The following is a 25,848-nucleotide window of genomic DNA, read 5'->3' as shown; positions in this document are numbered from 1 at the left end:
TTCACCCCACACTAGCCTAGAAGGGGTTAATGAGTCTGAGAAGGGGCCAATTAACTGTATAGGCCACAAATGAGGGGAATTAGGTGACCTAAGTAACCCCCTGAATGATGATGGAGCCCATCTGAGAAGGAACAGCAGGGGTTAGGAGAAAGCCAGGAAGTTGGCAGCAGAAGGGGGCTGCAGTGGGGGAGCCTGCAACCACTCTCTGGATGTTAGAGAGGGAGGCAATCTAGCAAGAGAGGGTGTAGGAAAAGGCTCAGGGAAACAGCAGCAATGTTTAAGATGGTGCAGACCTTGGCTGCTGATTAGAGGGTCCCTGAGCTGGAACCCAGTGTAGAGGGTGGGCCTGGGTTCCCCTACTGGCCACAGGAGAAAAATGGCACAATCTGGGCAGTGAATGGGAAGATTGCCTGGGATGGTTTCTAAGGAGAGACTTTGATACCCTGAAAGGGGAGGTCTGTGCAGTGACCTAGCCAGAGGGCTGAGTCATGAAGAGGAAGTGCATGGAGTCCCAGAGAATGAGTGGGGACATGGCAAGAATGAGACAGTGGAAGGGGGAATCAGATCTGCATGGAGCTAATTCCCAGAGCAGCCAGGAAGAGCTGCCTTAGCGGCAAGTGGACCCTGTGACAGGCACCTAACCTGCTTAGGTGCATTTGCTCTCTAGACACCTAAATATGTTTTAAAATGTGGCCCCAAGCCTCTGTAGTGCTTGGCTTCTTTGCTAAGTCTAATAACAAGGGTACAAATTTGGGTGATGTTATGGCCAGAACATTACTCTTACTAGGAAATGGACGGAGATAACAAGCTCAGTTCACATAGGTCACAGAATAGTTCTGTACTACTTTGAGTTAAACATGGCCCCTACTCCTCTGTTAATCTGGTTCTTTTGTCTCCTCAGGTAATATTGTGCAAATTGGTTCAATCTGTGGGGTGTCTGATCAGATATTTTCATCATTATTATTTTAGTTAGATGCAATTTCACTTCACATATAGTGATATATATAAAAATAGGACATTGGGCCTCTACTGGTTGTGTGATGTGAGATTTAATTGCCAGCTTTCACACGTGTTTAGGAAAGTCATGGTCTTAGTATGACTTTGTAAATTTAAATGAGACCATTGTAAAGGAGTTAGAAAAACTAGAGTGATTTTATGGTTTTTGAATAATAGAAAGGAATATGAGAATATTTTGGCCTGAAAGTAATGAAATCCTGTCTTTCATTTCTTTTCTCTGATATATTAATAGCAAAGTTCACCTGCCATTCCACATTTATTCTACTCTAGTGCTGGCTATTGCTCTGGGTAGCAAATAGTTAAAATAACACTTTGCCTTTCCTCCAGCTATTCATATACTGGAAAAATAGACCAAGTATATGCAAGAAGAGACGTCACACTCTGACATTGTTACTTTCAGGCAGTGTTACTGAGGAAGAGTAGCAGTAGGTAAGAGGGATGAACATTGCCCACAGCTGTCATTTCTGTGCACAGTACTAGTATTACTATTTTCTGTGGTTAAGTTACTTATAAATCTTTGCCATCCTGTGTGTAAGCAACTTTTCTACAGACACAGAACTACTACACACCTGATAGGGTGTCTTCAGTGCCATGGAGCAGGTAACAGCAGCATTGGTTTATTGGCTTTCTTAATTTATTGAAAGTCTCACAAGCCAGCAGCTTCAACATGTCCCCATTTTTTATTTATTTAGGTTGGCCTGTCAGGATTTATGAAGGTATTTGACTGAACCCATGTTTCCATGTTGCGCCTCTTCAGAGAATCAGTTGTCTTAGCATCCATAAAGCACAATCATTCAGTGTTGTGACTTCATCAGAATAGTATTATTCATGCTGCATAGTTCTCAGCTTTGTGGATCCCTGTTGTGATAACCCCTAAAGACTAAGAATATCAGAGCTGGACACAAGCAAAATCCATTTGTCTGTCACAGTAATCTGAATGGTATCTATTTCTAATGTTATCTATTCACCCAAGAGTACTGAAGGAACTCAGATATGAACTTGGAGAACTACTAACTGTGGTATGTAATCTGTCATTTTAAATCAGCTTCTGAACCAGGTGACTGGAGGATAGCTAATGTGATATCTATTTTTAAAAAAGCCTCCAAAGGTGATACCAACAATGATAGGCTGGTAAGTCTACCTTCAAATTGGTTGAAACTATAGTAAAAAACAGAATTATCAGACACACAGATGAACATAATATGTAGGGGAAAGTCAACATGTTTTTTTGTAAAGGGAAATCACGTCTCACCAGTCTATTAGAATTCTTTGAAGGGGTCAACAACATGGGGACAAGGGTGATCCAGTAGATATAGTGCATTTGGACTTTCAGAAAGCCTTTGACAAAGTTTTTCTCACCAAAGGCTCTTAAGCAAAATAAGAAGTCATGGGATAAGAGGGAAGATCGTCTCATGGATCAGTAGCTAGTTAAAAGATAGTAAACAAAGGGTAAAATAAATGGCCAGTTTAGTCTGAAAAATGGAGAGTGGTAAATAGTGGTGTCTCCCCAGCTCTGTACTGGGATCAGTGCTGTTCAACATATTAATAAATGACCTGGACAAAGGGGTCAACAGTGAAGTGGCAAAATTTGTAGGTGATAGAACTTAACTCCTCAAGGTAGTTAAGGTGAAAGCAGACTGCAAAGAGTTACAAAGGGATCTCACAAAACTGGGTGACTGGGCAACAAAATGGCTGATGAAATTCAATGTTGATAAATGCAGAGTAATGCACATTGGAAAACATAATCCCAATACAAAATGATGGGGTCTAAATTAGCTGTTACCACTTGGACTCATTGTGGACAGTTCTCTGAAAACATTTGCTCAATGTGCAGCAGCAGTCAGTTCCTAATGTTCTGTTAGCTTTTTTATTAGGAAAGGAATAGAGAATGAGGAAAATATCATAATGCCTCTGTATAAATCCCTGGTATGCCCACCCCTTGAATATTGTGTGCAGATCTGGACACCCAATCTCAAAACACAGATTAAAATTGGAAAAAATGCATAAAAGGGCAACAAAAGTGATTAGAGGTATGGAACAGATTCAGTATGAGGAAGTTTAAAAAGCTAGGACTGCTCAGCTTAGAAAAGAGGACTAAGGGAGGAGATAAGGGTTTATAAAACCTTGACCAGTGTGGAGAAAGTGAATAAGGACATGTTCTTTACTTCACATAATATAAGAACTAGAGGTCACCAAATGAAATTAACAGGCAGAAGGTTTAAAACAAACAAAAGAAAGTACTTCACAACGCACAGTCAACCTGTGGAACACTTTGCCAGAGGATGTTGTGAAAGCCAAGACTATAACAAGGTTAAAAAAAAACAAGCTAGATAAGTCAATGGAGGATAGGTCCATCAATGGCTATCAGCTAGGATGGGCAGAGATGCAACACCATGTTTTGGGTGTCCCTAGCCTCTGTTTGCCACAAGCGGAGAGTGGATGACAGGGGATGGATCACTTGATTGCCTGTTTTGTTCATTCCCTATGAAGCACCTGGCATTGGCCACTCTCTGAGGACAGGATACTGGGCTAGATGGACCATTGGTCTGACCCAGTATGGCTGTTCTTATGTTATGTTCTTATTTGTAGCCTTGCCTAGAACCTCATTTACTCTATGTGTTGCTTTAATTGATTCTCCGTTCTCACTGGTTTTATCCTGGTATAACTCCATTGAGTTCAGTGGATTTACACAACATTTGCATTAGTGTACGTGTAATCAGAATCTGGCTCAGTTTCTGAGCATCCTTATTGCCAAAAGGATATATTCTCTTGCTATATTAGTGTTGTCATCGCTATGCCAGGTATTATTTACATGCAATTTGGAAACCCAAAGCTAAGTACACCTTTAATTACTGCCCCTGTATCTTGATTTATATAAATGAAATAGATTTGCTTTTCTCAAACTACTTTTAAATGAGATTTGAGTCAAGAAAAACCATATGTTATGTTGCATATATCAAAAGCCAATATACAGTATACTAATCAGAACAACATCTTGATTATACACAGCAGAACTAAGTTAATGTTAAGAGCTGTTTTTGTTCTTTAAACACCAGAAAGGATATAATCACACAGGAAGCTTATTATAGTTACATGCTGCAATCGGGCATTAGTTCCCAATCTGTTTTCAGTGAGACCCTAAATAACTGCAAGAACTTTGATTAAAAATCAACTATTCTGGAGCAGGGGACATGCTTGAGGAATAAGTAGTAAATCAATCCTAATAAGAGCAGTATCTTTATTCTTATACCATATACATAGTGAAATCCAAATCACACAAAATTAGGCAAATGTAAACAGCTAACTCATGTCACATGAAGCTGAAACTTATACTGCTGTGTGTTGGTGTGAGCAACTGACCATGCGGAGCCCCTCTAAGAAGTCCTGATCATATTTTTATTTTCCTTTTTATTATATATCCCTGTAATCCACTTTTGCAATCTGACATGAGAAATTTGAGCTGTTACAATTAGTTAAAATCAACTTAAAATGTCAGGATGTGGGGCCTTTCAGCTCTCCACGTAGCCACTATCACTTGAAATAAAGATATTTTAGTCTGGTATCCATGGTGGCTGCCTTTCAGTATTAGCTGAAGAGGTGCTTAAAGAAAAGGCTTATAAAATGCTTTATGATTCTTCTGGATCAAAGATGCTTTACAATTTTTAAACCAAGTCATTGTCATGAAGAATTACTTTTGTTACTATAGAAATGGTGTGACAAATTTAGGGGTTATCGAAATACAGTATTTATACAGTTCTTTAAGTGTGCTTTAATATAAATGCCTGCCAAATATCAAGAGCCTGACAAGCTTTTGAGTTACATAGAGTAGTTATTTGGGTCTGAGCTGAAGAAGAGCTCTGTGTAGCTCGAAAGCTTGTCTCGCTCTCTCTCACCAACAGAAGTTAGTCCAATAAAAGATATTACCTCACCCACCTTACCTATGTAATATGCTGGGACTGACTCGGTTACAATTACTCTGCATACCAAATGTCAATGCACTTCCAAAAGATTCTGCAGGTCTGAAGAATATCAAATCAAGAAAGGCAACCTTGATGCAGATTGGATTAATAGTGAGAAAGAGAATAATTTCAAATAATTGGATAGACAATTTCTTTAGTAGAGGTGAAATGGATGACTAACCTGGCTCATATTGCTTCTTTAGAGAACAATTTATAAAGTATAGGATGGGGGAGATCTACCTGAAAATATGTGGAAACCCTTTCCAAATTATATTGATGAAAAAAGAATTAATGTACCTATCCTGTATGAAAATATGTAATTCTCTTTTGTAAGATGTCTTCACCATAAAAATAACTTCTGCAATATTACTTCTATTTTCATCCCTTTTTTTTGTTCTTAGTCTTGTTTTGTATGATTTCATTGTTCTTGTGGTAGATTTAAAATTGTTAATAATTGGGTCATTAGGCAATGAACTACTTCAGTTATAAGGATTATGGGCTTGATCCAAAACCTGTTGGAGACCATGACTAATTTTAGTGGACTTTGTATTTGGCCTTATGGCTTTTGTTCTGCAAAATACTTAAGACTTGATTCTACAAGGTGTTTACCATTATCGTCTCAGTCCAGCAGAGCACCTAAAACACATGATTAACTTTAAGCACATGACTAGTCCAGTTGACTTCAGGTAGACCAGTTGTGTTCTTAAAATTGATTGCCAGGGGACTAGAGAATGAGTGTGTGTGTGTGTGTATATATATATATAAAGGCTTTTTCAGATTGGGACCTATATGTGATTCTCTCTTAGCTCTGTATTCTGTAAAATATTGTATTTTTAAAATGTATTCTGTCCCAAAGTTTTGCTGCATTGCACTACGTTTTGGTTGGAATGGGACAATAAGATTTTAGTCTGGAAATCACGGATTCCAAAATGGCCTCAAAGAATGACTGGGCCGGCCCTGTTCTGTGATGAAATTTCTTTACACAATGTTAAGACACGAACCACTTCAGGAAAACACACAATGTTGTTGCTTCCTTTGAGGGGGCAGGGAAGTATTTTTGAGGCAAGGCATTAGTAAATCTGGACAAAAAGCCCCCAAACGTTCTTTCTGAACGTTCACAGGAATTTAAAAGTGAATTTTTATTTTGGCTTTGCTCCTGCCCTCTGTGTAATCAGTAGGATTATTCCTGTGAATAAATATTATTCATTGAGTACAGGCATTGCTGAATTAGACTCCTATATGAGCCTTTCTTCCCATTTGATTCTGGAAAATCTGAAAGCTACTCCATTAACAATTAAAACAAGAGCTGGCCACTATCATCACCTTCCCACCCTTTTGAACTCGTAGGTTCATAACACCTTTAGCTCTGATATAGATTCCAAACATTTTACTTCAGTCCAGGGCGAGAACCTTTCATACATAGGGACGTTCTTTATCTATCCTGTCTGTATCATGTTCTTCAATTTTGCTTTCCTTACTGTCCTGTGTTCTGCTGCACTGTGGTGTAGCCTTTATTGATATGGCTGCCATCATGCTTTCAGCAAAGGCAAGTGGGTGCTGCACACTGTCAAATTTTTGGTGTGTAGAGTCCATTACTTTTCTCAGGGAAATGTCTTAAAAGCAGGCCTGCTCCCGATTATGAGGCCACTGTTATGAAGGCCTTAATTATACTTCCAAAGAGGTATAAAAGGATCTTACTGTAAATGAAATTCAGGTCCAGACTCTCATACACTGAAAGTTTTAAAGTCCGGGGGGGAGGGGTTGTTTTCAATTTCCTCCTCATGTTTAGATTTGACATTTATGATCTACCACTTTACTTTGTAAGCTCCCCATATGTCTGTCCTGTGTTTGACTCAGAGAATAGCCTTGGAATTGTGGGAGCACAAGGAAGTGATATTTTGATTTGGAAATGGTATCCCATAAAGAGTTATTGGGTTTTCTCTATTTTGCATTCAGTAGTAAAGATCCACATTATGCTACATACCCCTATGAGTCTTAAAAACTAGATTTTAGCCTCAACTTCTGCAGTTAGTGCATACATATTTTTCATTTGTAATCCCCTGCAATTATATTTCACTCAAGAGTGTTCCCTTCCCTCTTCACCAAATGATGGCCTTTAAACTATAAAGCTGTATTTATGAATACATTATATCCTATTTACCTTACTTTATGAAAAGTTATGTGCAGTGGTAATGAGATATCTATTGAGACCATGAAAGTTATTACATACAAAATGGCATTAAAAGAAAATGTTAAGGTTGCAAAGTCAAGCACTTATAAAAAATTAGGAAATGCCAGAATTAAGGTTGCTTGTGCAGCTACCAGCTCCATCTCTAATTACAAAATAATAAACATGTCAGATAACTCCAGGTAATCATAGTAGGTATATCACAAAGCAATATGTATAGTAATTTTGTTACCAGTGCCCACTTATATATTGGAATAGTAAAATGTTGATGAATGGAGCCATAGAAAGAAGGCAGTGAACTTTGCATAATTTCCAATTTTCTGCAGTCATTGTCATGCAATAGCATTCATGCTGTGCCTTTTCCAATCTTTGGTTTAGTTTACTGGGGTACTAACTATCCAACATCACATTTTTAATTAGAGACTAAATGTAATTTAATTTGATTCTGAATTTGTAATCTGAGGAGAACTAGCAGAATTTCCAAAGTGATGGTGAAGGGTCCAGGCACTTCCAATGAACAGTATGAGAACAGATAGAAGTACTTCATCAAATTAACTTTCTCAAAACCTGTTAATCAGAACTTGCCTTCATATTTTTATGTAAGCCTGAGAAACATTATTCCAGGCCCACCTTTCAGCAAATGTAACCAATTGATGTTCACTAAAATGAGACTAGGATTCGTTTTAGGATTATGACTCATCTGTGCATATATTTTTCCTGCTTTAACCTCTCAATAATTCATTTTCTTTTCCTAGCTAATAAACCTTCAGTTAATTTACTATAGAATTGGCTACCATTGTTGTCTTTGGCATAAGATCTAGAGAACCAATTGATCTGGGGTAAGTGACTGGTCTCTTGAAACTGGGAGCAACCTGATATATATGATTTTTGGTATAAGTGACCTTTTTATCACAAAGTCCAGTTTGTCTGTAAGATAAACTGGAGAGTCTGAGAGGACTGTCTGACTCCAGGGCAAGCCTGGTATAGCGATCCAGGAGTTAACGTTTGTCCCTGGATTGGTGAAATCTAATTATAGAACACACCACCAGTTTGGGGTGTTTGCCCTGAGGTAGGCACTCACGGTCATCAGACAGCATGACAGTAAGTATGTACCCTCTCCATTTTATAAGGAGGGAACAGACGGAAAGATTAAGGACAATTTTCAAAAGAGGGCACTATTTCTGGGTGCCTCCATTTTGGGGGTCCTTAATTTTGAAAGCGAGACCCAAACAATGAGGCACCCACACTTTTGAACAAGTAAGCTTAACTGGTTTGAGGCAGTGAGAGCACTGGTATTGGAATGCAGGAGTCCCTTGCTGTCAGTAAAACTGCTGCTGTTTGTTTAGATTTGTACACACAGCCACGAAAAAAAGAGCACCTATCTCTTGAGCTAGGTGTTCCTGCACAATTCCAAACATATACAACTATAAAATAGACCACTCCTATTATCCCCCTTCTATCTTTAGTCAGCATATGAACTACCATACCTCTCAATCTGCAAACCTGCCAGTGTGAGAGACAAGCCACTGAAATGAAAAGCACAACACCTGTATTTTGTTGCACATCATGCACTAAGTGACAAACTAACTTTTTAAATTAGGAAAAAAAGTTTTTCACATGGTCTGCATTAGGTAAACCAGCTTTGCAATTTGTAACAGGTTAACTGGGGTGTGTGTGGGGTGGGAGGGGCTTCTTATAGGGCCTCAGTGCAGGGTTAGGTGCAGATACGCCCATACAATTAAGCCCCTCAATGCAACCTGTGGTACAATTCATATTGCCCCATACACAGATCCAATTAGGGCTGGCTGCTTTCACTCCATAGACTAATACCAGCTGCCAACCCCTGTGACACTTCCCTAGGGCATCCAGGGATGTGAGGCACCTTGCTATCACTTTCTCTGAAAGTGAGAGCCTGGTCTCTCTGGGGGTCAGCTCCCCAGCTCCACTGGCCATGGAGTCACTGGCAACAGAAGAACTCCTTGCTAGGCCTGCACAAGCCCTGCTCTCTCTCTGCGGGTTAGTGATTAGCACACTCCAACCTCCGATTGTCTCCCTGGAGCATGGCGCACCCAATCCACTGGTTGCTCACTGTGTTCACAGATTCACTGCTTTCAAAGAAGTAGTACATCCCAGCTTACTATTTACACCTAAGATCACCTCTGAGGTTGACACACAGCACTTAGATACGTTTATAGTGGAAACAAGTAAAAGTTAATTTAACAAAGTATAGAGATTCCAGTGATTACAAGTAGAAGTATTGGAAACAAAGGGTTACATATTACATAAACCATAACAAGCATTCTAGAGAACAGAATTAATAAGACACTGCTCACCAGTGCTTTCCAGCCAGGCTGATATATCTTTTTCATGAGACAGCACATGTTGTCAGCATGTCTCCTAGGTGAAGGACACAAGGGGTCTCTTGATACCCTTAGATATATTAAGACAGTCCTTTGTTCTTCTTCATAAATATCCTCGGCTATTTGTTTTTTCCTGTGGCTTGCCTCTCGTCAATCTTTTGATTAGCATCAGGCTCAGTATTCAAATAGACCACCAATGTGAAGCAGGCAATACACAATGAGCAGACAGAGAGAAGTGTCTGTTATCCCGTGTCTGAAAGGAACCTGTTCAAGGAATGTCACTTCCTGGTGACCTGCCTTCGCTGAAGAACATACTTTTCAGGATAGATGGCTAACTTCTTAAATATTATCCTTACATACATTTCACGATGATTATGATGACCAGCAGGGTACTGCTTCTCAGTAGCGATCTTACACACCACCCTTTTGTGAACTAATATGTATATACCCGACCCAGGGGATCCCTATAAAACTCTGTCCCCCTTGTGGTCTCTGCCAGATGTTCCAGGGTCACAACCGCTCAACTAATTACAGTGTTGCCGCCCTCTTCTCCCCCACCCCCACCTTTAGGACTGCTGATCTCCTTTTCCCTTCTCTCCCAGAAGCACAGAGAGGCCAGTGAGCCCTGGGGCTGCCGAAGAGGAGATGACAGACTCTTGATAGGAGAGAGGTGAGGAGGGAACAAGCTATGTGAGTGAGGGCCCATGGATGGGAAGGGAAGGCAGAGGGAGGGAACAGAAAGAGCCCAGTAGCTCAAGGCTGGATCTGCTTCCTGTTCTCTCTTCCCTGTTGTGAATGTGTTGGCCCACCAACTTCATCTTGTTCAACCCTCCCCCCTCTGAATGCTCCTGTTGACACATGGGCAGCTATCCCTCACAAGCCTCACAGGAATAGGGGAGAAGAGTGGAGAGGGTCCAGAGCTACAGGAGAGGCATCCTCTCCTTTCCCCACTAGTCAGCCATTGGCCCCTGTCCTGCAGGACACCACCTATGTCTGGGGTAGCATGCACAGCCTTTAATACTAGTGCAGCTGAGAGCTCTGACACCAACCAGCTGGAACATATTTAAACTCTCCCTCCACAGTTTTCCCACTTCCTTGCAGATATGGATAAAAAATGGACCTTGCAATGTACCTTAGACCCTCATTAGCCTGGACCTCTTGTGATCAGGGGCCATACTGTCTGCTCAGCCACACAAATTGGCTCATTTAAAAGCAGCCAGCTGGGACAAAGCTTGCAGCACCTCTAATTCCACCTGCAGCAGCCTATACGGCACCCACAACTTTGAATGGGAAAGCTGCACCTCCTGACCCATAAACTGGGGGGCAGACCAATCACCTGATTCATGGGCTCCAAAAGATAGCACTGTAATAGGGACCATTAATAACCTGTGAGCTGTAGGAAAAATCATAGTGGCAAATATTCAGCCCTAGGAACAGCTTTAAAAATATCAATCAATCAATCTTACATTTATAGGTTTGCAAAATAAAGGAAACCTGAAACCAACTTTTATGGGCCCCCCAAAACCAGATAATTGTACAACATGAGCATACTAAATGGAAGATTGTAAATCTTTCCTGTTTCAACTATAATTTCTTGCTCCTCCTTGGATGCTGTGGCTCAACATGATTCTTAATTATGTTAAGCTGCTTGCTACCACTATATCTGTTGGCACTGATATATGGAAGATGAGAGATAGCTAGTTGGCTCATTTTCAAAGCTACTTTATCACCTCATAAAAGAATGCACAGCATGTTGCTCTGTGTTTTTCTACGGAGTGAAGTAAAGTAGCTTTTTATATATTTTTACCTTTTTTTACTACAGTCTCTTTTGACTAGAATTATATGGTAGTACAAAGGGAAATATGTAATGCTTGAATATTAGCAATAGCAGACGCCCTACATTGCTACGATGGCCTACCCTCAGCAAAGGCTCAACATCCTCAGTCCCTTAAAGACATTGGGGGAAGGGGGGCACAAAGGGTGAAATCCACACAACGCTATGAAGTTCCACTGCACTAAAAGACTTGTGCTGTGGATTATTAGAATTCTCTAATGATGCTGACAGGTGTGTTACTAAAGTAGAATGAGCCAGTCAGAGACAGTGCTGTTTGAAAATTGCTGATGAAATGCAAAGTGGGGAATAACTGTCTAGGCAACGGTACTGCAGAAAAGGATCTGGGAGTTGTTATGGTGGATTGCAAATTGAATACGAGTCAGCAATTTTGCTGTTGTGAAAAATACGATCATCATTCTGGACTATATTAACAGAAGTGTCATAAGTAAGACACGGGAGCTAATGGTTCCTCTCTACTCTGCACTAGTGAGGCCTCAGCTGGAGTTTTGTATCCAGTCCTGGGCACCATACTTTAAGAATTGTGTAAACAAATTGGAGAAAGTCCAGAGGAGAGCAACAAAAACAAGAGGTTTAGAAAACCTGATCCATGAGGAAAGGTTGAAAGAAATGGGCACGTTTATCCCATCTCCTAGAACTGGAAGGGACCTTGAAAGGTCATCGAGTCCAGCCCCCTGCCTTCACTAGCAGGACCAAGTACTGATTTTTGCCCCAGATCCCCAAGTGGCCCCCTCAAGGATTGAACTCACAACCCTGGGTTTAGTAGGCTAATGCTCAAACCCACTGAGCTATCCCTCCCCCTCAGTTTAGAGAAGATCAAATGGGGGATATAACAGATTTCAACTATGTAAAAGGTTGTTCTAAAGAGGATGGTGGTCCATTGCCTTCCTTGTCTACCCAGGGTAGGACAAGCAATAATTGGCTTAATTTGCAGCAAGGGAAATTCAGGTTTGATATTAGGAAAAGCTTTCTAACTACAAGGACAGTTAAACACTGGAACAGGTTATCCAAGGCATCTATAGAATCCCTGTGTTTAAGAATAGGTTAAACAGACAACTGTGAGGTATGGCATAGGCATACTTCATCCTGTAAGTTCTACGTTTCTAAGATTCTGTGAACATGGTTATAGTATTTGCTGGCAAAACTAGATTCTGTAATATGCCTGTTATATTTGCTGCCAAAACTATTTTCATGTTTTTAAAAAAACAGCACCCGCACACACAAAATAGGGAACTGAGAGTTCAAAAACTACCTTGCCTGTACCACTACTTATTTTGGCTAGGTTGTGCTAGTCTGACTTCAGTGGCATTTGTGTGAATAGGTGGGTAGCACAATGAGAATTGTTGCACAATCTAAACCTTTGTATGCAAAAACCGATATCTGCAAATTTTGTTGGTGCAGTTAAGGGAGGCCGTTTGAAAATGCGACCATAATGTACACATTGAAAACTTTTAAATCCATGTCAGCGTTACAACTGATTACTGATCTGCTTAGAATTCCAGCAATGTGCACACTACAGACATGTCATATGCACTGTGTGGATAGAAAACTTCTCTGCCAGAACATTTATGCTACATGTCCCCTACATAAATAACAAGCTATAGGATTGTGAACATTCTGGGGCAGGGACCGTCTTTTTCATTTATGTTGTACGGTGCCTAGCACAATTGTATTGTGCGTTATTACAATACAAATAATAAAAAATAACGTGGGATGGCTAAAAGCAAACACTAAAAAATTGTGATCTGATCTGAGCCAGCCTCTTGCATCTGTCTTAAACTGTGCCCAGTCCAATTGTATTGACGTCAATTGAAAGACTCCCACTGATATCAATGCAAGTTAGATCAGGACCTAAGAAAACAGAAAACACTGCTAGAGTGTGATCATGCAGTTTCAGTAATAATTGCCTTGCACTTCTGAAATTAAAATGAACTTTTAAACAGAAACTGACACTTCTGAGGTACGTGCAGTGTGTTAATTCTTAAAATACACTGGACAAAATTCTGTTCTCGTTTATCAATGAAAGTTGTTGTAATAGGCAACACTAAAAATATTTGAGGTTCACTTCAGATACATATATCCAAATATATATGCTCTGTAAATCTGGCAAATTAGAGTAATGATATTGCTGGTACTTCCAGAGGTGGACCAGATGGAAAAAACTAGTAATAGTTGGGAGTATTTGCTCCTAGGAAGTACTGAGGGGTGTGTGTGTGTGTGTGTGTGTGTGTGTGTGTGTGTGTGTGTGAGAGAGACTTCATTTGAACCTGATTTGTGTCTCTCTCTCTCTCTCACACACACACACACACACCTCTACACAAATCAGGTTCATTTTGGTCAGAGGCTTGAGCCTATTTTCCTTTTGTGATCTGAATTGGTTCACATATCCACAGATTGTAGCATAGTCAAAAACTAAGTACTTCACTGTAAAGAACTGGATCTGGTTATAATGGTGAAAGAATGGTGAACAGCATTATCAGCTGATAATATTGAAATGTTGCAAAGAGTTCAAAGAAAGGGGTGAGAGGGCTACTGAAAATAGGATCTTTTACATGAAAGTTTTCATTTTGATACTGTGTAGGAAGTTGTATGAAACACACCACCACAAGTTAACAAAAAACCCTTAAAAGTATAGTTAACTACAGAGTTGCTCTCCTGGGTCCTACAGGAACTTACATATGAGAGTGTGAAAGTAAACATTTGTGATTTCAGGAATCTGAGTTTTGAACAATCAAAAGAAAAACTAATTTTAGACATAGTGCCCAAAAGGATTGTTTACTTTTACCTGAATTGCTGCTTTAAAAAAAAAAAAAAAATCCTGAAAAAAGTTAATGTTCACCAAAAAAGGAAAAATACAGAGGCCTGAAATATAAACTGGGTCTGTTACTAACTTATAGCAAGAATATTGGACAATAAAGTACAACATAAGAAATAAGTTAGAAATATTGCTATATGAACCTAGTAAGACACTAACTGCTGTATTCAATAAAAATGTAAGAATAAATATATCTAGATGTATGTAAATATTTTATACACCTATAAGGGCATAGATATTGCATATGCATAAAAATATTTGGTCAAAACATCTGACATGTTTTCAGTTGAAATCAATGGGATTAAAATTAAGCACGTGCATAAGTGTTTCCAGGACTGTGACTTTAGATGGAGCAGTTATTTAAATACTGTTACCGGTGTGTTACACCTCATTATGGCTAATCATTTCCAGAAGTAGTAGTTGCACCGGGAGATAGATAATAGTAAGTCAGTGAGTTGGGGAGTTCAGAAATATTCAACACTGGACTTGAGTAGCTAAGTGCCCATACATGTCTGTCTTGAACCAACTCTATTATTGCAGTTGAATGTTGTAAAATAATGGCTCAGGGGCCTTCTTGTAGAGTTATGTCAAATAAGAGAAGTACTACTATGTAATAAACACGTAGTGAAGCAGTAGAGTTTCAGAAATATAATCTAATGCCATATTAATGTATTCTGTTTATATTTGTATTGTTTATTCATGGAGAACTGAATTATTAATCGTGCTTTGTTTTTCTTTGCCCCTGTTTAAACTGTACATTGTATTAATTCCAAACTGCCTACCTCTGAGATACAGACAAAATGTTATTTAGAACTTTGAGTATTCCAACTTCTCATTTAAGAAGTGCCAGCAATCTTTCATATCTGAGTCTGAAAATAAATGTTTGACTCTGGACTGAAAATGGGAATAGAAGGCCTGGGGGAAATGAAGCATTAAAATCATTTTATAGATACAGATTAAAGACCTGTCTGAGAGAACTAATGATTCGTAGGGAATTCAAATCTTGTTTGCAGCATAATTAGGGTTGTCTTGTTCAAGCAATGCCTGGCTGTTTCATTTTCAGTAATGAAAGTGAAACTTGCAGGTCATTGCATCTCTGTGAGAGGCTTGATGATAGTCTATTTACACTCATATACTGTGCAGCAGCTGCTAAATGCTCACTAATATATTGCAATGCTTGGTTTTTACCCAGGAGACTAACTTTGGAGACTCTGCTGTATTCTCATGGAAGAATCACTTCTCTGTTAGCAGCCTCTCTCTCCCATTCTTCTTTTCTCTCTTATGAGGTATTTACTGTATGTCATTCAGTGCATGCCCTTTCATATGAAATCCTCATTCATATGATCTATGAACAATGTAGGATGAATGGCCATAACAGAACTATTACCAAGAAAGGTGGCCACTAGGAGTTACTGATTATCATTTAATTTTGCTTGTTTTATTTCCTCAAAAAATTACTCCACGTATGAAACATGTTCCTATAGCCATTCCTCTGTCAGTTTGTCACCTTCACTTGTTGTATCTTGTCTTAAATCTGGTCTGATGTGGGCAGAAGGGTCTTCCTGGACACCATGACTTGCAGGAATGGGGCTTTAGACTGTAAGCATCTGGGAGCAGGGATTGTCCATAACTATCTGTTTCTACAGTTAGTTGCCCAGAGCAATGGGAAGCTGAGTTTTATTGGGATCTCTAGGCACTATTAGAATACAAATGATTATTATTATTTAACTAGGTGAGCTCCTGAATGATTAGTGTATATGCAGATATATCTATGTGGTGGTCCCCATCTTGGTTGGCACACTGGTGATTTAACCAGGGACCTCCAGAGCTAAAAGCATGCACTGCCACAGCTTGGGCTAAAGAGCCAAAAGTACTTAGCTGGGACAGTGACAGACTCATCTCCTCTTTGAATGAGGCACAGAGTGGGACCTGTAACACACTCACCAGTGAGTTCAGCTAATCTGAATATCACTGCTGAAGATACATATGGTTCCCATACATTCTGATTTTAAAGGACTGAAATGATGAATAGTTCTTTACACAAAGAGAGGAGGCAAATCCATTACCTATTTTCAAAAAAACATTTTATAAGGTTCTCTCTAAGAAATTCTCTAAGCATAACTCACCTGATAAGCTGATTTTCAGCAGTTAGTTTGACGGAAGGGAATTGCAGACATGTGAAGTCTGAAGGCAAATGGAAACACATTCTCCACATGCTCTGTTTAACAAACGAAACCACATTCTTCAAGCTCTCGGCCATTTCCGTATGTGTGCATTGTTCTCTCTTTCACAATTTAAGTACCAGTTTGCCACTAACAGAATACATCTCTCTATATCAGGAAGTCCTAGTATTCCCAGATAGACTTGATACAGTTTTTGTAGTATCCACCCAGCTGTCGGTTTGAAAAGTGTGACAGGAAACTCATGATGGGTCAAAATAATCTATCAACAAATATTTAATATCTGTTTTTCCTGCTGTAACGGGGTTGGGACTCACCACCGCGGCGCCTCCTACTGGTTGTTCTGGGAATTAACTCAGTCCAGTGGAGCGCCCCCTCCTGGTGGTGTCCCGTCCGTCGTCTCGCCCTCAGTTGGCGTGTCTGAGCCCTCGTCACGCACCAACTCGCGGCGTCCTCTTCGGGACCACTGCCCTCCGGCAGTGCCCCTCTGTCTTTCCACACCCCCTTCCGGGGGGCGGAGGGGTCAATCAGCAGTCTCCTTGTCCAGCCACCGTAGTCAACCACACACCCCAAAGTCTAATCCCTCCCGTCAGGGATTTGGCATGGTCTGTACTGGCCGCTCCCTATGGCCAATGGCTAGATGTACTGCAAGGGGGTAGGGGGGGAACCCAGGCCCGCCCTCTATTTTGGGTCCCGACCCAGGGACCCTCTGGCGGCAGCCTCGCTGTCCTCCTACTCTCCCCTTGTCTGTCCGCTTCCCTGGGCCGCTTCCCCTATGGCCCCTTGCACCTGCTAGGCCCTTCCACTCAGGGCCTGCAGCCTGGCAGGCCTCAGGCTAGAGCTCCCCTCTGCTCCCTGAGCCTGGCCAGTACTGTGCTGTCCGCGGTGCTAGTCTCCCAGTTTGGAGATAGACCTTCCCCTCTTGAAGGCCTGGGACAGACTGCCTGCTCTCTCTCTGAGCAGCCTTTTATAGGGTTGAGCCTGGCCCTGATTGGCTGTCTCCAACCTGGGCCCTGATTGGCTCCCAGTAAGCCCTTCTCTTATTGGCTGTGTGTCTGCGCAGGCCCACTGGCCTGCCATAGCCCATAATCTCAGGGAGTGGGGCAGCTGCCCCACTACATCTGCTAATATACCTTTAGCTTGATTTTGATAAATGGAAACATGTTACTTTGTATATATGTATAGAGGTATATTTTATTAGTTTTCAAGCTACTGTATTTGGCTATATAGTCAGAGAACCGATGTGATATTTGAGGTTTTATTTTGTACAGATTAAGCCATAGTTAAGATGTTCAGAAATCGATCCCTGTTTTGGACTGTGAAGCAATTTGTGTTGCTTGTCAATCCTATCTTATCCACATTTTTAAAAAATGAACCAAATGGATCCAAGATGCATTGTGCATTATGTCTTTGTTTTTCAGGTTGACTGAATTATGCTTTTCACTATATTCTCTTGCCATTATTTCCACTGTTGTAAGACAACTATGGGCAAAGTTTGTCACAAGTAGCCAACTTTCTTCCTGGCAAAGTCCCCTCTCTCTTGGAAACTGTACAAATGCTAGTAAAATAGATTTTGGTGCTCTCTCAACATAAGGAATAACATGATCTAGCCCTTTAATTTTAGATGTGCATATTTGAGCCTTTAGATTGTATTTAACCATATCTTTAAAAATGTTCCCCCTACAATGGTGGACTATAAAATACATTGTACCGAACTAGTGAACTTCTGGTGTTGTAAGGCAATAATAAACCAAGTTATATTTGACCAGATGGAATTAATGCTCACATAATTGGATAATCTTTAAATAACATACATTGATCCAAAATTTTGGATGGTATTTTATTTTTCTTTCAAAATAGTTTTAAGATTTCTTCCTTCTCTTTCCGAAATAATTTTCAAAAATTGGTTGTATTCCTTCAGGTGAACACAATTTATATATGGTATAATACTATTATGATCTAGGTGAAATGTTGGGTTGAGTTAAAATCTTGTTGAGATTAATGGGTGTGAATGTGCCCTTGAGTTAACATAACTGTAGGTATAAGCTAATCACAAGCTCCCTCTCCCCAAAGACAAAAGGTTATGTGAACCTGCCCAGGAGTTTTGGACTGTGTGAGTGGACGGGTTTTTGCTGAGGATTGTTTTTGGAGGGTGTCTGTGTGTGAACAGGCAGGACACAGAGCCTACAAGAGAGAGACTCAGGGCTGGTCTACATTACGGGGGGAGGTCAATCTAAGTTACGCAACTTCAGCTACATAAATAATGTAGCTGAAGTCGAGGTACTTAGATCTACCTACCACGGTGTCTTCACTGCAGTGTGTCGACGGGAGACGTTCTCCCATCAATTCCCCTTGCGCTTCTCATTGAGGTGGAGTACTGGAGTTGATGCTAGAGTGATCGGCGGTCGATTTATCGCATCTATACCAGACACGATAAATCGACACCTGCTAGATTGATTGCTGCCCTTCGATCCGGCCGGTAGTGTAGAAAGCTAAGCTGCAGCCTGGAGAAGCCTAGAGCAAGGTTCTGGATCAACTGTGGTGGTTGAAAGAAGCTTGGGCTGTAAGCAAAGAAGCTATTCCTTGGTCTTTGGCTTCTCCTCCATTGGGAGAAACAGGACTTCTACATTCCTTGTAAGTAAGATTGCATCAAAGAAGATACCAGACTCCATCACCAATTTCTTCTTGGAATATCCTCAGGGCTCTGAACTTTGACAAGCCACTAGGGTCAAAAGAAGTAAAAATATGTTGTTCTAAAGATCTACTGTGAAACACTGGAAAGAAATTAAATGTCTAAGTTATGGCTAGCATTGAATTTTTTTCTGTTCCAAAACAAAATGAAAACAAAAAATGTCCAAATACTTTGACTTGTTTTTTCCCCCCCGTGCTTGCTTTAAGAACTTCCTGCAGTACTGTACTTAGAATTTAGAATATATGGTATACCTTGTTCTCTGTCAGAAAACAAATTCCTGACATATGTAACATCTAATGTTAGGGTCAATAAGTAAAGTCTTTCTTACCTTACTACATTATTTACAAGCATGATGCCTGTGACTGTCTGCTGTTCTTGTAAATCAGTGTCACTGGCATCTTATATGCATCCGAAGAAGTGGGCTGTAGTCCACAAAAGCTTATGCTCTAATAAATTTGTTAGTCTCTAAGGTGCCACAAGTACTCCTGTTCTTTTTGCGGATACAGACTAACACGGCTGCTACTCTGAAAACTGGCACCTAAATACCCTTTGGTCTCTTGGCTTATTCTTTGCAAATTAAGAGAAGGTGATATTACTAAACTCTAGATGGTGTGGGCTGTGTTTACCACCAGTTGCCTTCCAGAGAGCTCTAGAGTGCTGGCCATGTAGGAATCTTAGTCTCTGTAAAGGAACTTAGTGATTTAAATTAAACTAAATATACGTATTGACAGACATCAAATGAAAGAGGTGAATTTACGCTTGAAGACAATTATTTAGAGTGAGGTGGAGGATACTTGTGAAATTTAACTCCTAGTAGTAGAAATATTATTAGTTCCTTAGGAGAAGAACTGAAAACCATTCAAGTCCAAGTACTGCTGCTTCTTAATGTACTCTAACCCATCCAGGTCTTTATTATGACACTTATCACTGAAGTATCTGAACATCTCTCAAAAAGTTAAAAAAAAGCCTGTGGATTAATTTTTCCTCCTTACTTCTCTTGAGACATTAGGACAGAGTGTTTTTCTGCTCAGCCCCCTTTCCTCTCTTACCCCCATTGATACTCTTTATCAAGTGAGATGCTTTTAAAGGTTTAAAAAATTGCTTTTAAATTAATTTAGTTGAAAAGAAAGGTGCCAAAGGACAGATCAGGAGCCTGAAGTCCTCTATGTACAGAGAGGTACATCATGAATATCCCTGTATTGCCCTGCTTCCGTGATGACCTGGATTGACTGCTTCAGGGAGTCAGAAAGTTGCTGGATTTCCATTTCCATTCTGTCCTTAGCCTTTCTAATGAAATTACCAACAATGGTGCTAGTTGGGACCAATTGTGCTAGTGATCTTGGGAAGTGTGGATACTTTTCTGTTAGGAACTGGAATGAGAGCCTCCACTTGGGACAGCTCTCAGTTCCTTTTCTGCAGTACTATATCCTAGCCAGTTACTTCCCATTTTGTAGTTGTGCATTTGAATTTTTCCTTCCTAAATTAAGTACTTTGCACTTGTCTTTATTGATTTGTTGATTTCAGAGCATTATGTTAATAAACACACTTATGGACTTTGCTAGTTACAAGTTAAAATAAAAGCTGTATGGTAAATAATTCATGCCTGAATACATCTAGGTTTCCAAGAAAATATTTACAAATAATTGAAAATGTCCTGTGACATGTCCACAGGATGGATGAACTATCCTTGTATGCTTTAACAACTCTCATATCTCTTACTTACTGATTTTTTTTTGAGTGGATCTTATCCACATCTCCCAAACCCATTTCTTTTGACTTGGTGAAGGCAAAATGTCCATTACCTATCTCCTCTCTCAGTGCTTGCAAGATACTGATGACTCCAGTTGTTATGCATGCTTATAGTTCACTAAGAGCATATTCCGGTGGGGATGAGCAAATGGGTCAGGAAATCTGGACCAGCCATGTTAAATGATAAAGCCAAACACACGTGAAAAATTCCATCACTGGAGAGCACGGAATAGTGCATATTTGGATTAGCTAATTTTTGTACTTTTTCATCTACCTCTTGATTTTAGATCATTGCACGCTTACTAAGCAATACTCAGCTTTAAAACTCATTCAGTCAATACTTCTTCGTTGCTTGAGTAACACAGTAATGCCAGATTCCTTAGCAGCACCAACGTGCTCAGAAGAGCCAAAAGATGTGGAGGTGTTTAAATTTTTTGTTTTTAATAATGGAGATATCCCATCTCCTAGAACTGGAAGGGACCTTGAAAGGTCATCGAGTCCAGCCCCTGGCCTTCACTAGCAGGACCAAGTACTGATTTTGCCCCAGATCCCTAAGTGGCCCCCTCAAGGATTGAACTCACAACCTTGGGTGTAGCTAGGCCAATGCTCAAACCACTGAGCTATCCCTCCCCCAAGTATTAGGCTTTCACATCAGTCATAGTTAAATACATAAATGGTAGTGTTGTTGTGTTGTGGAAAATAGCTGGAGGCTAAGTATGGTTCCCATGCTGTAGGTGGATATTTTAGTTACTTCAACCTATAGCCCCAGTGAACTTGAGTAAAGCTTTCAGAATAAGCCAAAATAAAAGAAAATATGTTGGTGATAAGTCATGCTGTATGGCTACTATAGTGTTGTGTACAATTATTCCAAAAAGACATGAAATGTAAAGTAAAATACTACATACCGTAGGCCATAAAGGACTGTTCCATCAGGATGTAGTCGAATCATTCGATTTTTCACTGTAACCCCATGAACATATGACTTCTTGTCATTTTGGAAGTATGTGTCTGGCACCCAGAGCTGGTCAGCTACTCTATTGTCCAAAGTTAGGTTCAAAGGTATTCCAGAATAAGACAGCCTTTTGTCCCTCCAGGACTGCTGGAAATACATTGTGAGTGTGTAGTCCTGGAAGCAAAAAAGAAAAAAGATATTTTAGTAGTTGTGTATTTTCAACCTGGAAAGGTTGAAAGCCACTGAAATAGAATACTTGGCACTCTTGCATTAGGGAGTAACTTTAAGGGACTCCTGTCCATAAATCATGTGTTAATTATCCATAATTTTAGTGTTGATAATTTAAGTTCAATACTTAATTATTGAATACATTTATATTAATATTAATAGCACACTCAAAAGTTTAAGGATCACTGAAACTTTGTAGCAAATGTAGATCTCTATTCAGTAACCACATCTGTGACTCTTGAACTGTATATGTTAATGTTGAGCTTCCTTCTGATTACAGCTGGTGAACTGAAATATCCTTGCAGTTGCTGGAAACTGCAATAGGCCTCAGTATCTCCTCCCACATCAAATAGAGTAGTGGTTCTCAACCAGGGGTACATGGCGGTAGGCAGAGGTCTTCCAAGGGGTATATCAACTCATCTAGATATTTGTCTAGTTTTACAACAGCCTACATAAAAAGCACTAGCGAAGTCAGCACAAACTAAAATTTCACACAGACAATGACTTGTTTATACTGCTCTATATACCAGGGATTGGCAATCTTTGGCACATGGCTCACCAGGGTAAGCACCCTGGCGGGCCGGGACGGTTTGTTTACCTGCCGCGTCGGCAGGTTCGGCCAATTGCAGCTCCCACTGGCAGTTCACCGCTCCAGGCCAATGGGGACTGTCGGAAGCGGCGCGGGACGAGGGATGTTCTGGCCGCTGCTTCCCGCCGCCCCCATTGGACTGGAGCGGCAAACCGCGGCCAGTGGGAGCTGCGATTGGCCAAACCTGCTGACGCGGCAGGTAAACAAAGCAGCCCGGCCCACGAGGGTGCTTACCCTGGCGAGCCATGTGCTAAAGGTTGCTGATCCCTGGTGTATACTATACACTGAAATGTAAATACAATACCCCGTTACCTTGATATAACGCTGTCCTTGGGAGCCAAAAAATCTTACCGCATTATAGGTGAAACCTTGTTATATCAAACTTGCTTTGATCCATCAGAGTGCACAGGTTCCCCCCCCCCCCCCCCCCCCGAATGCTGCTTTACTGCGTTATATCCGAATTCATGTTCTATCGGTTCGCGTTATATTGGGGTAGAGGTGTATTTATATCCCAATTGATTTATTTTATAATTACATGGTAAAAATGAGAAAGTAAGCAATTTTTCAGTAATAGTGTGCTGAGACACTTTTGTATTTTTGTGTCAGATTTTGTAAGCAAGTAGTTTTGAAGTGAGGTTAACTTGGGGGTATGCAAGACAAATCAGACTCCTGAAAGGGGTACAGTAGTCTGGAAAGGTTGAAAGCCACTGAAATAGAATACTTGGCACTCTTGCATTAGGGAGTAACTTTAAGGGACTCCTGTCCATAAATCATGTGTTAATGTTTCTTGAGATTTATCCTCAACCTGAAGAGAGCTGCTTTTGCCTGATCTCAGCCAATAGCCAAGCCGGGCACTTGCAGAACTCTTGTTGATGTGTTCTCTCATCTTCCACGTTCCACTCTCCAACAATGCAAGAGGGTATGCTGTCCCTACACCCTTTAGTAAATAGTAAATATTTTATCTCAAAGCACAAGATCAGGTACTTTTCCAACAATGTTTATTAAGGCCATCAATCCCAATTCACCATTTATAGTCATGTAGGATTCACTTTGGTTCTGAGACTTTTCCGGGCCTGAAAACTAAGGGCTTAAAATGCTACAGAGGCACACCTGTAGTGCTTCAGAGTAGATGCTACCTATGCCGATGGGAGGGATTCTCCCATTGGTGCAAGAAATCCACCTCCCCGAGAGGCAGTAGCCAGGACGATGGCAGAATTCTTCTGTTGACCTAGCACTGTCTACACTGGGATTTAGGTTGGCTTAACTATGGATTTTTCTTGTGGAGACCAGGCCAGAGCATCTGCGTGAAGGGAATTCCTATCTTTTATTTACTATCAGATTGTGGCCAGGGGAGACAGTATTTACATAGGCTTTTGGTCTTCTACTCAGCTTGATATGGAAAGAAAATTGTTTCAAAAAGCTTCTGAAGACCGTCTGATTTCCCCCCACCTCTGAATCTGCTGATTTTTAAGTGTAGTCAGTTTTTTAAAGTGGAAAACCCCAAGAATTGTGTACTTAATGGGGATCTTAAAAGATAACTACAGCTGCAGCATATGGACTGTTAAAGTTTCCCTCCCCCCATTCCAAGTGCCTGGTCATTTTTCTCACTGCCATAACTGTGTAACAAAATTATAGAGACTGTGCCAAACAGATTGCGAGAGGAGAATTTTCTCTAATGTGAGAGAGGGCCTTATGCCTGTCAGACTACCAAATCCTAACTTAGACTGTAAATTTTTGAAGAAATGAAAGGCACCATAAATGCTTCGATGTGGTGTTTGCACTCTTTATCTACAAGGACCTCTTAATGCACAGTTATGAAGAGCATTAAAAGTATATGACCAACTTGCAAATAATTTTTCTGTCTGAAAATGTTGTGCCTGCTATAGTTACAAATGACAAGATCACTACAACTGAGAGAAGTTAATGAAAACATATTTCTTTTCCAGTTTACATTGTATTCTTGACAGCAATTTGTATAGTCAGTCTCTTTTTTGTTGGCGGTCAAGTTGCATGTCTTGTCTCTTGCACCAGCATAACAGCATCACACTTGTGCACCATTCTGTGTGGAGCTCAGATTCCCAAGGCCATTCAAGAGTGTTGCTTATAAATAACAAAAGAGACCCACCACAGATTCTGAGCTTGAGGACAGGAGGGTTTCTCTTTTCCTGGGGCCTCTCCACATAACCAGGGAGCAATAGGAGCTGGATGAAGTCAGGAGAGCATCCTTCACTTCCCAGACCACTGCACAAGGCTTGAGATCAAAAGATGTATGGCAGGGTGAGGAAACCCATTCGTCCCTAAATCCTCCTCCATAGGACTTAGAAGTGACTGAAAGCTGGGGGGCCATGGTAAATTCAGTCTCCCCTCTTCAATCCTCTGTTTGGGACAGGGGAGGGGTAGCTAATGGAAACCCAGTTCACTTTCTGGGCCCTGCCTTGCATCAGGAAGAAATTGAGTCTGTGACAGAGGGAATAATAGGAGAGGACCTTCTTCACTTTCCCGGACTTCTGTATGAAATATGAGGAGGAGTTTAAGAAAGGGACAGGGGATGCCTTACCTTAGTGCTGCTCTGCTTACTGCTGCAGAAGAGACTGGCTAGCAGACAGGAATATGTATAAAGGTGATTAAAACCCAGAATGCTGAGTTTAACAGGATGTTTTGTTCCATATGGAACAGGGACTTACTGGATTTGTCATTCTCCCAGGATTTGCTTTTTCAGATATCCGATTTATGGTAATTGACCAATATCTCCTTTAGGATGTGGGATATGTTTTGCTTGTGAGTTCTCAGTTTGGGTGGAGTCACAACACAGAGTTCTGGAGTGGGTATTTTGAGTAGAGCTGTGTGAATAATCAATTTTTTGGTTCACTGGCCAAACCGAAACATCAAAAATATCCTTCATTTAGATTGACCTGAAATATTCTTTTTTCTGTTTTCTTGGCAAAAAAAAAAGGTTGAAAAAAATTGTTGGTTGGACATAATGTTTTGTTTAGATTTTGGGTGTTTTAAATGACTTTTAATAAAAACAAAGGAAATTTGGAAATGTTTTTCACAAAACCACTACTGGAGGAGGCATTTCCCCTTCTAATACTCTATAGCCTCATGGTTACAGTACTCATCTGGGGTGTGAGAGATCTGTGTTCAAATTCCCACTCTCTCTGATTTAGAGGAGGGACTTGAACTTGGGTTTCCCACATCCGAGTACTCTTGCCATGAGGGACACTACCTCCTCCTCCACTGGCCAGTGGTTTTATGAATGGTGTCTAA

The 25,848-nt window shown here is 40.5% G+C and overlaps 1 protein-coding gene across 2 annotated transcripts in view; it reads right to left on the bottom strand.

The window, feature by feature from the left end:
* GABRB1 (gamma-aminobutyric acid type A receptor subunit beta1) overlaps window positions 1-25,848 on the bottom strand; it is a 246,755-nt gene that overhangs the window by 83,621 nt on the left and 137,286 nt on the right. For both annotated transcript variants that reach the window (XM_054028881.1, XM_054028882.1), the window contains exon 4: window positions 21,718-21,938. In XM_054028881.1, coding sequence (XP_053884856.1) covers window positions 21,718-21,938 — 221 coding nt within the window. The remainder of the gene's footprint in view (window positions 1-21,717; window positions 21,939-25,848) is intronic.

The sequence above is a fragment of the Malaclemys terrapin genome, chromosome 5 (genome assembly GCF_027887155.1).
Source record: "Malaclemys terrapin pileata isolate rMalTer1 chromosome 5, rMalTer1.hap1, whole genome shotgun sequence".
Lineage (NCBI taxonomy): Eukaryota > Metazoa > Chordata > Testudines > Emydidae > Malaclemys > Malaclemys terrapin.
Note: the sequence above shows the minus strand (reverse complement) of the source record. Positions and strands in the feature narration are given on the sequence as shown.